The sequence below is a fragment of the Schistocerca americana genome, chromosome 1 (assembly GCF_021461395.2).
Source record: "Schistocerca americana isolate TAMUIC-IGC-003095 chromosome 1, iqSchAmer2.1, whole genome shotgun sequence".
NCBI lineage: Eukaryota > Metazoa > Arthropoda > Insecta > Orthoptera > Acrididae > Schistocerca > Schistocerca americana.
In genome coordinates, this window is record NC_060119.1 from 762,119,995 (window position 1) to 762,135,046 (window position 15,052).

Sequence of the window (15,052 nt, forward strand, 5' to 3'; positions counted from 1 at the left end):
ATATTACATACAAAATTTAAACATTTCAGAATTTTATTGTATGTAAATATCTATTGTTAAACGCCTTTATCCATAAGGAAAAAAAATCAGGATGTAATTGACATATAAAATAAATTTCGCTTCCTACAAATGGGTATCAGCGCATTAGTTAAATCAAATGACGCAAAAGCTATTTTCTCGACATCACGATATTATATAATACGTTAGTTTACCCACGAGATTCTCTAACCTTGGATACATAAAGTTCTCTGTCAGTTTCGCGTCTGCTTCTGCAACGTTAATGCCTTATATTCAGAAAGGTGTAACAAAAACTGGCTACCGACAAAGTTTTTATACACGCTAAAAAGAAGCTTCAGTGAATACCCTGTTGCTATGAGAATACTTTGCATTTGTGATTTATAATCTTTTCTAGCCTATTTTAGGTTTTTGTGCGCATTTTTGAATTCGTCTGTGACATTCGTTTTACAGGGTGATTCTAAAGACACTTCTACATTTCAGTGACATAGTAACGCAATATTTGTTTCTTGCAGGTACTACGACAGAATAATAACCAAAGAAGAACGAATCGCTGTTGTTTCTGCTCGTCTTCATGGAATGGCGTATAAACAGAGGCGGACAGACTTTCCCCGTCGATTCCGAAAAACAGGCCCCACCGGGCTTGCTATCAAGACCCCAGTCAATAAATTCCAGCGTGCTGGTAGTGTTTTAAATGAAGAACGTCCAGGGAGGCCGGCCATAACGCCAGACACCGCGCAAAGCGTGCTGGATGCGATCACACGTAGCCCTTCCGCATCTACCAGGAGACTTAGTAGGGATGGTTGGTTGGTTGTTTTGGGGAAGGAGACCAGACAGCGTGGTCATCGGTCTCATCGGATTAGGGAAGGATGGGGAAGGAAGTCGGCCGTGCCCTTTCAGAGGAACCATCCCGGCATTTGCCTGGAGTGATTTAGGGAAATCACGGAAAACCTAAATCACGATGGTCGGACGCGGGATTGAACCGTCGTCCCCCCGAATGCGAGTCCAGTGTCTAACCACTGCGCCACCTCGCTCAGGCTTAGTAGGGACCTTGGTATTCCACAAACCACTGTATGGAGAGTTCTTCGTGACAAGCTGCACAATCGTGCGTACCATATTCAGGTCGTACATACGCTTGAGGTGGAGGACTATGCAGCCAGACAAGCTACGTTTCATGACCTGCTACAACCTGTGGAAAATGATAATTTCATGCAAAATGTCTTGTTTAGTGATGAAGCTACATTTCATACATGTGGACATGTGAACAGACACAAGTGCACGATCTGGGCAGACGAACAACCAAATGTGCTGCAGGAGTGGCAACGAGACACAGCAAAAGTGAACGTGTGGTTAGGGATAACCAGGTCAACAGTTCTTCGCAGAACAAACTGTTACTGGAACCACATACCTAGGTATGTTGAAACAGTTTTTGGAGCCCCAGTTGATATCTGATGGGATTATGGATACTGTTGTTTTTCAACAGGATGGTGCACCACCCCATTTTGCCCTCGTTGTTCAGGATTATCTGAACCAAGCATTTCCCGGCAGATGGACTGGTCGTGCCTCTCCTCGGATGTGGGTACTCCGCTCTCCTGACTTGACACTCTTAGACTTTTTTGCATCGGGGTTTATCAAGTCTAAGGTATACCAGGTGAAGATCCGCAGCACTGAACACTTAACACAGCGGATTCGAGACAAAGGTGCTGCGATTACACCAGATATACTTGGGCAGGTTTTTCGGTCTACAGTGGAACGCTGGGTGGGTGTTCCTAGACATGCAAGGCGGTCATATTGAAAAGTACTGATATTATGTCCTACTGTATCATAAGCTGCAGTGCCATTACACATTGGTTAATAAAATTTAAGTACAAAATGTATTGTGACTTTAGAATCACCCTGTATATTACCAGTTTCTCAGAAACAGTTGCCACATTTAGTATGAATATGACCTTCACCTTGACGTGTAATTTTCATTAGCCTCTTAGTGATTAGCAACAACAACAGCTAACAAAATTGTGCCTTAAAATTTGTACGCTCCTGGAAACAGGCATTTGAAGACGCAGTTGCGATCCTCTGCACTATAATTTTTTGAAATTATTGCGCAGTCGTTACAGAAAATTGCAACACGTAATAAAGTGTGTTTACCGCATCACGATGTTTTAGAATGAGAAGCGAGATTTTTTTTCGGTCACTGTGAACGTTTCTCTGGGTACGATTTGTGCCTGACGGGCACCGTCTATCGTTGTGAGGCGTTCTCTGCGAAATGTGGCCGCGATGAGCATCTGCAGGAGCAGACGCCCTCCGTGCAGTGACAGCGAGCTAAGCGCCAAAAGCCAGCCTCCTGATACCTTGAAGACAAGAAACGACACGCGTCCGCGCGAAAATCCCTCCACGACAGGCGGCGTTGCACACACAAGCCCGCCTGCCGTTCACGGCACAAGAAGTGTGCAGCGGAAACCACATTGCCATGAATGTTGTCAGCTTCAAAGTCTCATTCTTAACATTAAAAAGTTACGCGTACAAAACAGCCATACGGTTGTTACGCACTGCGATTGGCTGTCCTATCGTTGGTTCGTTAAGTAATAAATGGCTCTGAGCACTATGGGACTTAACATCTGTGGTCATCAGGCCCCTAGAACTTAGAACTACTTAAACCTAACTAACCTAAGGACATGACACACATCTATGCCCGAGGCAGGATTCGAACCTGCGACCGTAGCAGTCGCGCGGTTCCGGACTACGCGCCTAGAACCGTTAAGTAATATCTTGGGTAGTTAGTGAAAAGGTTTTCCATGATTTAGACTTCTGTTTCACTCAGTACTATCTTCTACGATCTTCATGTTGTTCGTACTACTCAGATCAGGCCATTATTACAGTGTCTCCAGGTAGGATCTGCAAGTACAAATTTAACATGTATCGCCATTTTCGTGGCAAATTCAACAATAAAAACTCTTCAAACTTTGCGGACATAGGTATCAGTATAAGCAAATTTTACATAATAAATAATTAAGTGTGCAGTTACTACCTTCGCAATTGCTGTAAATATAAAAGTTTCTGCCGGCATCAGGGTCATTAGGAACGGAACATTAGTTAGGACTCGATAATGACGAGGTACGTAACTAACCATGTCCTTGATGAGGAATTTTTCTACCATTTGCCGCAAGTGATTTGCGGTAAGAATGAGAAGTTTATGTAGATTTGTCCCCTTATATTTATGCAGTCACTGTTATTGCAAAAGAGAGAGGAGAAGAACAAATTGTAAGCGACTGGCTACAAGACATACTGCAAAAGTCTGTATTGATGAACAGTTTTATAGGTAATACATGCTTTCCCTACAGGTCTTCCTGTATGTTGTGGATTTGGAAAAGTATGGCACTGGGTTCATGCTAACCATTTCTATTTTGCTTTAATATATCAAAATTTGAAGCTCTTAAATTCCAAACAACCCTCCTCTGTAGCCTAGGTTATTAATATGCCAGAGTGTGGCTTCGCTCGGGCAATGAATGAAATTTTCTTCCGTCACGAGCCTTTTGCAGACAAGGAAGCAGTGGGGCAGGTATACTGCTATAACGTCCAGTATTAAATCTTGCATCTTTCCACAGATGCGGCACTGACTGACACTGTGTGTACGTTGTGCTCTGCCACATTCTAGTTAACGTGAAAGACAGTATTAAAGGCAACAACGGATTCTATCTTCTCCCTCCCCTCATTTCCAAAATCGACCATTACAAAAACAAAATTACACTATCTAAGCGCTTATCGTAGCCATCTGCACCATACGGACGCACACTTGATGCTTCAAATCAGGTCATAGTAAGGTATCGGCGAGTCGTCTCCACTGGACCACCGCGTAGAACTGTTGTCAGATAGCCGGCCGCGGTGGCCGTGCGGTTCTAGGCACTTCAGTCCGGAACCGCGTGTCTGCTACGGTCGCAGGTTCGAATCCTGCCTCGGGCATGGATGTGTGTGATGGCCTTAGGTTAGTTAGGTTTAAGTAGTTCTAAGTTCTAGGGGATTGATGACCTCAGACGTTGAGTCCCATAGTGCTCAGAGCCATTTTTGTTGTTGTCACAGATTCGCGCATTATCCCACAAATGCAGTGAGAAACATGCGTAGGTCGGTCGGTTTCTGTAAAGTCTCCCCCGCCCCGCCCGGCCCAATAACTGTTGCGTCGTGTCTGGTCTTCTCACGATATAACAAATTTATTTCGATTTTGTGGTGGACGTACTATCGCCTACCTCAGTCAACAGTTGACTTAAGAGAGGGAAGTCGTGTGCGCCATCTGTCTATGAGTCATGTAAACTTGGTTCTTAGAGTCTGAATGTCTTCAAAATTAGAACTGTGGTGGAACACATGCTGTAGCGGGTGTCGAAAACGTGTAAACGTCCTCGTCCATACTTTTACCGTTCTCGAAATTTCCACTAATTTGACAGGAGGCATTAACGTGTCGACATAAGAAATGACTACTCGTCAGCAGCGTACAGCTGCAATGAATGTTGGTGACAAGTTAAAACTCTTGGGCCTGCACGCGTTTCGCGCACTGGAGGGCTCATAACGGAACTTCAACTGGCCAACCGCCAAGTTCCACAATGCACCCATGACGAAGATGCGTGGACACGATGTCTAAGACAAAGATCACTGCCTCAGCGTTACTGTGATGACCACAGGGCATAAGCTGTAATTAAATGGTGTTTTGCGTCTATCCGTGAGCCTCAGGACATGTTGAATTTTCCGATACCACTCATCTGCTCTGACCTAGGTATCATAAAAATGATGGTCACAAATCGCTGATCGGAAGTTACATATACCATAACTAAGATTTCGTATACGAAGCTCACATTCCATCATCTTCCAGCACAATCTAGACCCTGTCACCATAGGCTTAATTTCACACAGTACAAGGGTCATTTCAAAAGTCCTGCACCTGCGCATGCGCGACGTTACACAGTGGCCTCATCAAGTTGAAATTTATGTCGGCTGTGAGCGATATTTTAGGCGTGACGGTGGTATACAGGGTGTTACAAAAAGGTACGGCCAAACTTTCAGGAAAGATTCCTCACACACAAAGAAAGAAAATATGTTATGTGGATGTGTGTCCGGAAATGCTTACTTTCGATGTTAGAGCTCATTTTATTACTTCTCTTCAAATCGCATTAATTATGGAAAGGAAACACACAGCAACAGAACGTACCAGCGTGACTTCAAACACTTTGTTACAGGAAATGTTCAAAATGTCCTCCGTTAGCGAGGATACAAGCATCCACCCTCTGTCGCATGGAATCCCTGATGCGCTGATGCAGCCCTGGAGAATGGCGTATTGTATCACAGCCGTCCACAAGACGAGCACGAAGAGTCTCTACATTTGGTACCGGGGTTGCGTAGACAAGAGCTTTCAAATGCCCCCATAAATGAAAGTCAAGAGGGTTGAGGTCAGGAGAGCGTGGAGGCCATGGAATTGGTCCGCCTCTACCAATCCATCGGTCACCGAATCTGTTGTTGAGAAGCGTACGAACACTTCGACTGAAATGTGCAGGAGCCCCATCGTGCATGAACCACATGTTGTGTCGTACTTGTAAAGGCATATGTTCTAGCAGCACAGGTAGAGTATCCCGTATCAAATCACGGCGGTGAATCGAGGAAGTACAGTACATACTGACGAAACTAAAATGAGCTGTAACATGGAAATAAAGCGTTTCCGGACACAGGTCCACATAACACTTTTCTTTATTTGTGTGTGAGGAATGTTTCCTGAAAGTTTGGCCGTACCATTTTGTAACACCCTGTATATGGTTGCTGGTTTGCGTGACTGTGTCGTAATTCAGGTCTGAAATGGAAGCTGAAACCGAGCCAGGTCGGATTATACGTAGTGACTAGCGTTTATACATGAAAATCGAATCACTACATGGAAACAACACAATGGAAATTTAGACCGAGAGAGGTATCTGGAAATAATGTAGTGGATCGTAGCATTGTATCACGCTGGTCTGCTCGTTACCGTGAAGGTCGGGTAAACACTGAGGACACCCAAGCAGTGTAAGGTCATCAACTACAACACACTAAACCTCTCAGATTATTGAAACTTCCTGACAGACTAAAACTGTGTACCGGACCGAGACTCGAACTCGGGACCTTTGGCTTTCGCGGCCAAGTGCTCTACCATCTGAGCTACCCAAGCACGACTCACGACCCGTCTTCACAGCTTCAATTCTGGCAGTACCTCGTCTCCTACCTTCCAAACTTCACAGAAGCTCTTCTACGAACCTTGCAGTACTAGCACTCCTGGAAGAAAGGACCTGTCAGTAAGCGCACACTCCGCTGCAGAGTGAAAATCTCATTCTCTCAGGCTACTGCTAATGACATTATGAGGGAGGATCCAAGAAAAGCATGTGAGGAAATTGCATATGAGACTATAACGCCCATCACTTCAGTTTACAGAATCATAACTGAAAAGTTAAAAATGACAGAAGTTCTTGCACGATGGCTTCCCCATGATACAAGTGATGAGCTGAAAGCAGGTCGTGAAACAATCGCAGAGGAAATTGCTTCAACGTTTCCTAACAGAAGGAGAACAATTTCTGAAAACGGTTGTTGCACTTTATGAAGCCTGGATATGAGATTTGGAGCCAGAATTGAAGTCTCAGTCGTCACAATGGCAAAGCTCTCCATATCCGGAAAAAAATCCGCCGACAGCAATCAAAGGTGAAATTAAGGATGATATTTGCGTACGACATAAATGGAGTTATAGCTACAAATAGAGTGTCCAGGGGACGTCTGTAACACGCGCTTACTGCAAGCTGTTTCCGCAAAATGGTTTGCGGTCGAAAATTCGACAAAGAAGCCCTGACATGCTTGCAGCTGGATCCGGATTTTGCACGATAAAGCAAGACGGCAGACTGCTCTGCCAGTGAAAGAAACACTCGACAAATATGAATGGGGAATACTTCTCCGTTCACTATACAGCCCTGATATGACGCCACCAGATTTTGATTTGTTTCCTAAACTGAATGAACAGCTCCACGGAAAACGTTTTAATACGAACGACGAAGCTTCCAGAGGGGTGAACCGAGTAATCAGACAGCTCAAAAATTAATGTGCCCTGTCCGGAATACAGAAGTTGCCAAAACGTTGGGAAGCTGTCATAAGCAAAGGGGGTTGGGTTGTTGGGGGAAGGAGACCAGACAGCGAAGTCATCGGTCTCATCGGATTAGGGAAGGATGGGGAAGGAAGTCGGCCGTGCCCTTTCAGAGGAACCATCCCGGCATTTTCCTGGAGCGATTTAGGGAAATCACGGAAAACCTTAATCAGGATGGCCGGACGCGGGATTGGTCCGTCGTCCTCCCGAATGCGAGTCCAGTGTCTAACCACTGCGCCACCTCGCTCGGTGTCATAAGAAAGAATGGAGATTATATTGAAGGCCTGTAAATGTATTTTGCAAAATAAATTATTTTTTTCAATTCCGTCTTACAGTATGCACAACTTTTGAAATGACTCTCGTAGCGTGCTCGCTAAGCTAAGGAATGTGCCACAGCAACTCACCTTCTCATAACCAAACCATCATATTTCAGCCTTGCCTAGACCTCGGGCAATGTTAGTCTCCTACCATAAATTGCATTCTAAAATTTTTTGTATCAATCAAAATAGATTTTGGCAACATTCAGTTCTATCTCTGCCTGCACGCAAATGATGATGCACACCACGTGAAAGCCGACGACCGGTATCGGCGAGTTCAACACGTCTGCGCTGCGGTTCTGCAGGCGCACAGTTCAGTTAGCAGGGGCGTGGCTGGTGCAGAGTACTCACGAGAGGCGAGTAGAAGGCGGAGCTGTCGACGCCGATGCTGGGGTAGGGGTTCTGGTCGGTGGACGGGTAGGGCGCGCCGTACGACGACAGGCGCGGGTACGACGAGAGCGCGAGGCGCGCGGAGTCGTACTGGCACGAGCAGACGCTCTGGCCAGACACCGGGTCCGTCACCAGCGGCCGGCCGCTCTCGCAGCACGACGACGACACCGCCACGCCCACGCCGCCCGCGCCGCCTCCGCCGCCCCCGGGCGACACGGCGCCCGCCCCCACGCCGGAGCTGCCGCCCCCGGAGCCCAGCGGCGGCGACGTCGCTGTCGTGGGCTGGCCCGCCACCAGCAGCTGCAACAACACGCCGCCAGCTGCACTCAGTCTGCACCTTTGTCCTTGCATGAAGTAACAACGTTAAAAAAATTCCTTGATAAAATAAAATTAAATAAAATGTGAATTGATTTTCAGATTAAAGCTCTAGAAGAATGTATTGAGTTTTCTCTTTCAATAGAAGACGCACTGCTTGTGTACTGTAAGTGGTTTGATAAACCTGGTAAATTTTCAAGAATGGAATATTATGCTGCACCTTCATGGAGGGTAATCTCGATTATTCCAAGAATCGTATAAGGAATTTCAACAATGTAAAGCGTACAGTTCATTGATGACAGCCGTCTGAATTGGTCAGTTTGTCGATTTGCGATTGAGAATTGAGGAAACCGGGTTTCGTCTTGCTATTAAACATTTCCTTTTGAAGGGCTGGACTGCCGTAAAAACAAAACGTAATTGGATGAAACCCACGTGGACTTTGCATCGTCATTACAGCCCATTTACTTTTGGATCAATTAATTTAAACGTGGTCGGATAAGCACAGAAAGCGAAACGTGCTCCAACCGTCCGATTGAGGTCACTACAAAGGAAACCACCGAGAAAATCAATAATATGGCAGCGCTAGACCGCTGAATAAAAATTCTTAAGATTTTTGAGACTGTAGGCATCTCCGCTGAATGACTGCATGATTCCCCCACGAAGTTTTGGCTATGAAGAAGCTGTGTGCGACGTAGGTGCTCCGCTTGCTCACAGTGACGAAAAACGCATCCAGCACATTTCAGCGCAATGTCTGGCGATTATTAACGGAAATCCGCAGGACTTTTTGCTTCGATTTGTGACTGCTGGTGAAACTTGGATCCATTATTATGCACAAGAGTCAAAAGTGCACCGAAGAAGGCAAATACCTGTTTGTCAGCTCGTAAGTGACGGCCACTGCCTTTTTGGGACTCTCAAGGAATAATCCTCATAGTTTACTTGGTAAAAGACAGAACCATAACTGGACCCTATTATGCTCCGCTCTGGGATCGTTTGGCTGGAAAATGACCAAGATTGGCAAGCAAAATAGTGCTCTTTTACCAGAAGAATGCACCATCTCACACATCAGCGATAACAATGGCGAAATCGTATGGATTGGGCTTTGATTTGGCTTGGTGGCTTGCTCGGAAGAAATTTTCATTACATGAAGAGGTGATCGTTGCAGACAACGAATATTTTGCACAGTTTGATAGAACCTATTTTTCCGATGGCGTGAAGACGCTGGAGGATCGCTGGGCAAGTATCCCTCAAAGGAGGCTATATCGCAGTAAGGGGGTTGATTACGTCATAAACATTTTTTGCTTGCTTTTTACCAGACTTATCAAACCACAGTCGCACATAAGTTTACATTACCTCAGTATTAAAAATCTATAGGATATCGGTATCATCACTTGTGCATCTTAACGGTATGATGTTTCTTTCCTGCAATACTCGTCTCCGAAATCAATAAACATACAACCATACAATTTGCCCCTCACTCTGGGGCCTGTGTCTAGTGCAATTTATACTGCAATGTGTAAAACCATTATGATGTGCTTATAGAAATAGTCATTCAATAACAATAAAGAACTTGCCGAGACTAGTTTGGAAAAGCCAAAAGGGATAGATAAAAATCTCCCCGAAAAATTCAAACTGTACGAACTGTTTGTAACCTAAAAACTGACGGTCATATGTAACATATTACGTAGTAAAAGCAAATTTTTAATAGAATTGTTTCAGAATCCTAACAATTCTTTGTGGGGAAAAAACGTGGATACCGTAAGCATTTCTTAAGCTATATAAATGATTACTGCAACAAATGAACTATTTTAACATAAAGCTTACGGCCAGCAAACCGACAAATCACAAAACTCTAATAAAACTTTGTTTTTATCCACGGTTTGAGTCAGGGAGGCGATTTAGATATCACGCAGTCACATCAGACTATAATTGGTTGGAAAGAGACTCAGGAAGTATAGTTTCAGATGTCCACGAATCGTCCAAGAGGGTGTCTGCAATCCAAATGAGGTATAATGGGCTAATGAAATTAAACAAAGTAAAAGACAGGAGGCAAGTTTTCTGACAAGATCAGCTGCACCATTAATTCCATTGATATGCACTAGAGAAAAAAGCATTGAGTGGAATTTGGAACATAAACTTCGAAATTTCTACAATTATGAAGTACTTAAGAACGTACTAACGCCCCCTAAACAGGTACTTCACAGAAACCATACTATAAGGGGCAACTAAATGATAACGAGACAAATGGTAAAATCTAAGTAAACTGCCTATTAATCGAAAAGCAGTCTCAATCACTGTGAAAACATTTATCTCATTTTGGCGCAGTTCGGTCAATACCTTCATGGAAAAATGTTTTCGAGTGTCTACGGAAACATGAGTGTTTGCAGGCGTACTTTCGTTCGTGCGAAGCAAATCGACTGCAACGAATATCTTTCTTCAGGGCTTCAAAAATGTGGAAATCGCATGGGGAGAATCAGGACAGTACGGAGGGTGTGTAAGCCCCAGTGAAAATCCTGCAGAGCAGTCGAAACAACCTCAACAACAGTGCAGTGCAGGATGGTGCCTGCCCACATGTTACCGAAATTGTTTCGACTATATTGCACAAGTTTCACTGAGAAGTCTTTCCACATGCTCCATCAGTTCCGATCTCCGCCTAAGCAATTTTCATGTTTTTGCAGCCATGAAGAAAGACATCCGTGCCCGTCGATTTTCTTCGCAAGAGGTGCACGGCTGGGTACCGCGAATATTTTTTCATGAAGGCATTGAATAATGTAGAAACAGGTGCCACATTTTAATTTCAGTTTAGCTCTTTATTACAAGAGTGAATACAATACCGACAAGAGGACAGTAAATATTCCTAAGCATTTCAGAGTGATAGGGATAGCTTACAGTGTTTCTGAATATATTAGTGTACAATCAACATTAATTCAGGAACGATAAATGACAAACTGCCTACATCACGCTGAAGTATAGAGACAAAACCATTGGCTTCATGTCAGTGCACCTAAACTAGGTAAATGTCCCACATTATATATACAACTACAATTTGTTCAGCCAGAATGACTAGCTGCGAAGTCAAAATATGGACACCTCATCAGCAAAGAGAACGGTTTGCCGGGCTAGCTCCGATTCTCCGCCGTGGGCGACTAAAAACGTTAAGGTCTCCATCAGGTTATCTGCGGCACGGCCCGGCCCGCGCCCATGTCGCCTGCACGCCACGGTCGTGTTCTCGCGCTGACAAAACACGGCACAAACTACCGGCTACAAGTCATAAACGTCGCAGCCGAGTCAGTTAGCGCCAAGTTACGCCGCGCAAAAAAAGGAAGGAATTACCTGACGCAGCGCAAAGTGTAATAACGCGGGCGTGCCGAGTGCGCATGCGCGGCGCCGGCCCGCAGGTGCGCGCACCGGTTTTACGAGTGCGAGACGCGGACTACGAGTGGACGCGACATGACAGGACGGGTCGGGATAGGACAGGGGCGACTACCCAATAGTAAAGATAATCCGCCGCTTTTATCGGGTGGCACAGCAGCGTACAACCGACCACGCGCTGCACGGGGCGAAAGCGTGACCTCTTTTGGAGTAGAGAAAACATCGCGGTACTCAGTAAAACTAATGTGTGATGTCTATTAACATCGATTCCTCGCAGTGCCATTTTGTGTGCCCATACTGAAAGGTAGAAATAAAAGATCGACTGTAGCCTGATGAATACGCTCACACCAATCATATCTGCAACTCTCCAAAATACCTTAGGAAGTCACAGTGGGCACTTCGAATTGTTCTAATTTATTTTATTTTGGGAACAGAAGTTCAACAGCTGCAACTCGTATTTATTTATCTACTTATTTATTTAATGCATGAATGAAAGCTTGAGAAAGGTGCTGCGGACGAGAAACTAGTCGCAACATACAGGATTATTCAGCTGCCCCTACGTGTGGGTTTTATGCATCCCCTAAAACCTTCAAAATCGATGCATGAAATTTTCATATTCTCCCGCTCGATAAAACTATTAGTCCTACAGAAAAAGTGATCAGGACATTTCTGTAGGAAATTTAATGTAGTTAAATTTTGTATTGGGTTGTGTTTACGCTGGAGGCCATGCTTTCCGCGTTATTCAATAAAAACGCGATTGAAGTCACTTTTCACTTTTGTACGTTTTTCTTTAATAATTGGAAAACTATGGTCTATAACGAAAACGAAGCGCAGTTTAAAATTTAACTGCATTTAGTTTCCTACAAGATAATCTTTTACACTTTTTTTCTGTAGTACTAAGAGTTTCCACGTAGCAAGGGAGAGAATATGACAATCTTGCTCGTGGTATTTGAAGGTTTTGTCGCTTGGATAAACTGCATATGGGTAGGGCACATAAATGACCCTATATATGGTGTGTGAACCATAACTCCACCTACGAAATTCGAGAAGTTGTTCAGGTATACCTTGTGAGTATTTTCTAGTGACTGTTCCGGAATAATACTGCAATTATGATTTATTCGGATTGTTATTGCAATCACCATTGTTGCTGTGAAAATACTTTCACCAAGTCAAGAGTTAATATGCAACAACCAAAATGTACAACACACAGATGTGCAACAACCCTCAGATGAAACACTGCACTGTGATGTGGATGCCATCCCGTGGCGTCAGCTGTTTCACTGAACGAGACGATTCCTGCCTCGGGCATGGATGTGTGTGATGTCCTTAGGTTAGTTAGGTTTAAGTAGTTCTAAGTTCTAGGGGACTGATGACCACAGATGTTAAGTCCCATAGTGCTCAGAGCCATTTGAACTGAACGAGATGCACAGTAGCCAACTCGTCATCAGTAACTCATTCATACTACAGCTGTGTATCACTGTTAACGTACAAATTACACTACTATAAATACAAGCCTAAGGCATAGCCGAGTAGCACTGAATGAAAGTTTGAAGGAGAAGAGTAAAATATCTACAAAGGTACCGTGAGCGAATGGAAACCAAGGCAAACCGTAGACATTTACTCAGTTGTGAGCTACTTTCAGTGAAATACGGATACAAAGCTAATTGGTGCAAAACCACAGACGAAATTAAATGACTCTGTAGCCATTTGTCGAAGACTATATGTCCCTTAAACCAGAATACTCTGAAGATATCCCTGAACAACATCTGAAACTTTGGAAGTGGAGTTCTGGTATGCTGATTTGTGCATTCTCAAGCTATCATACATGTATAAAAGAAATATTTTCAGTCTTCGTCCTGAATATAAATGAACAAATTGAAATACAGTAGCAGAACCGCTACTTCCAAAACGAGTATATCAGATAAGGGCCCACAAATAGATATGGTCTTAAAAAGTAATAGATAAGATCTTGAAAACTATCCCCTACATTAATGAAATATTTGCATCCTCCCTAAGATCGATTTGATGTAGTTCTCCGTACTGTCGCTCGCCACTTTGCGTTTCACAAAAGCAAAACTACTACACCTGGCCTCATAGACGATGTACCTTATGTACTCATACGTGGACCTACCCCTGAGATTTCTTACCGTACATTTCAGCAACAAGACATGTCATGTTACGTCGTAATATGCGATCAACAATTCTCTCTTCCCTTTTTTATGAGGGATTTATTCTCTTTCGTTCTCTGGAGGGTGTCTTCGTTCCTTATTCGATCTGTTTTAACCTCCACGCTACATTTCGAAGGCTTCTGATCATTTCATTTGTCTCCTCTCTCGTCCATGCTGCATGATCAAATGTTTCCTGGCGTCGACGTGTACATTATTTTAAGGTTACTAGCTGTTTCTTGTCATAGAAAGGCTTTTTGCCGTATGAAAGCCTTGTTACTATTTCTTACACTCTTCTCCTTGTCCAGGGATTTTCACCTGCCTCGAGATGACTGGGTGTTTGTGTTGTCCTCATCATTTCATCATCATTCATGAAAGTGGAGAGTTTGGACTGAGCTGAGGTTGGGAATTTGTACGTGCGCTGATAACCGCGCAGTTGAGCGCCCCACACACGAAACATCATCATCATCATCATCATCATCATCATCATCATCATCATCATCCTTGTCTATCCTACTCAGATTGCAATATTCGTCCGTGTCTTAAAAGGTCTCTTATTCTAGTATAACGCTGCAAAATGTCCAACGGCTTGATGCAAATATTTTATTTTGGGATAGCCGCATAAAGATTCTGAGAGCAGTAAGATTTTATCTGTGCCGGGATGACTGTAAAATAGCCTGAGTTCTTAGAGTCTACGTAAACTTTTGGTACCATTACAGCGCTGAGAAGTTCCAGCAGAGTTACGGAAATCTACAGCGAACATGCAGAAATGGTTCCCCATCAAGCGAGATGCGCGTCCGGCCATCCTGATTTGGGTTTTCCGTCAATTCCCTAAATCGCTCCAGGCAAATGCCAGGATGGTTCCTTTCTAAGGGCACGGCGGACTTCCTTCCCCGTCCTTCCGTAATCCAATGAGACCGATGACCTCGCTGTCTGGTCCCCTTCCCCAAACAACCTAACCGAACCAAGCGAGATGATGCAGTGTTACGCTACCGCACTGGCGACAACGTGGGGTTCAGATCCCCGTCTGGCTATTCATTTTAAGTTCTGAATCGTTTTCATAAATCGCTTAAAAATGCCAGGATGGTTTCGCGAGAAAGATACTGCTCATTTCGTTTCCTATCCAACCCCCAACCATGCTTTTACTCTGCCATCAGTAGTCTAATCATCGGCCCGACGATAAACCCCTGATCTTCCTTTTTCGTGTACACCTGAAAAGTGAACACCGTAAAGGTACTAGTTGTTTGATCATGTCAATCAGGGAGAAAGATTTGATAGCATGTTGTGGTGTGATGTTACTGTGTGTGTTTGCGAGACGGTTATATGTTCGGTCCCATGCCAAGGTAACA

The 15,052-nt window shown here is 44.2% G+C and overlaps 1 protein-coding gene across 1 annotated transcript in view; it reads right to left on the reverse strand.

The window, feature by feature from the left end:
- The window catches only part of LOC124611678 (homeobox protein araucan), a 319,751-nt gene that overhangs the window by 216,115 nt on the left and 88,584 nt on the right, over window positions 1-15,052 (reverse strand). The window contains exon 2 of the mRNA XM_047140265.1: window positions 7,816-8,154. Coding sequence (XP_046996221.1) covers window positions 7,816-8,154 — 339 coding nt within the window. The remainder of the gene's footprint in view (window positions 1-7,815; window positions 8,155-15,052) is intronic.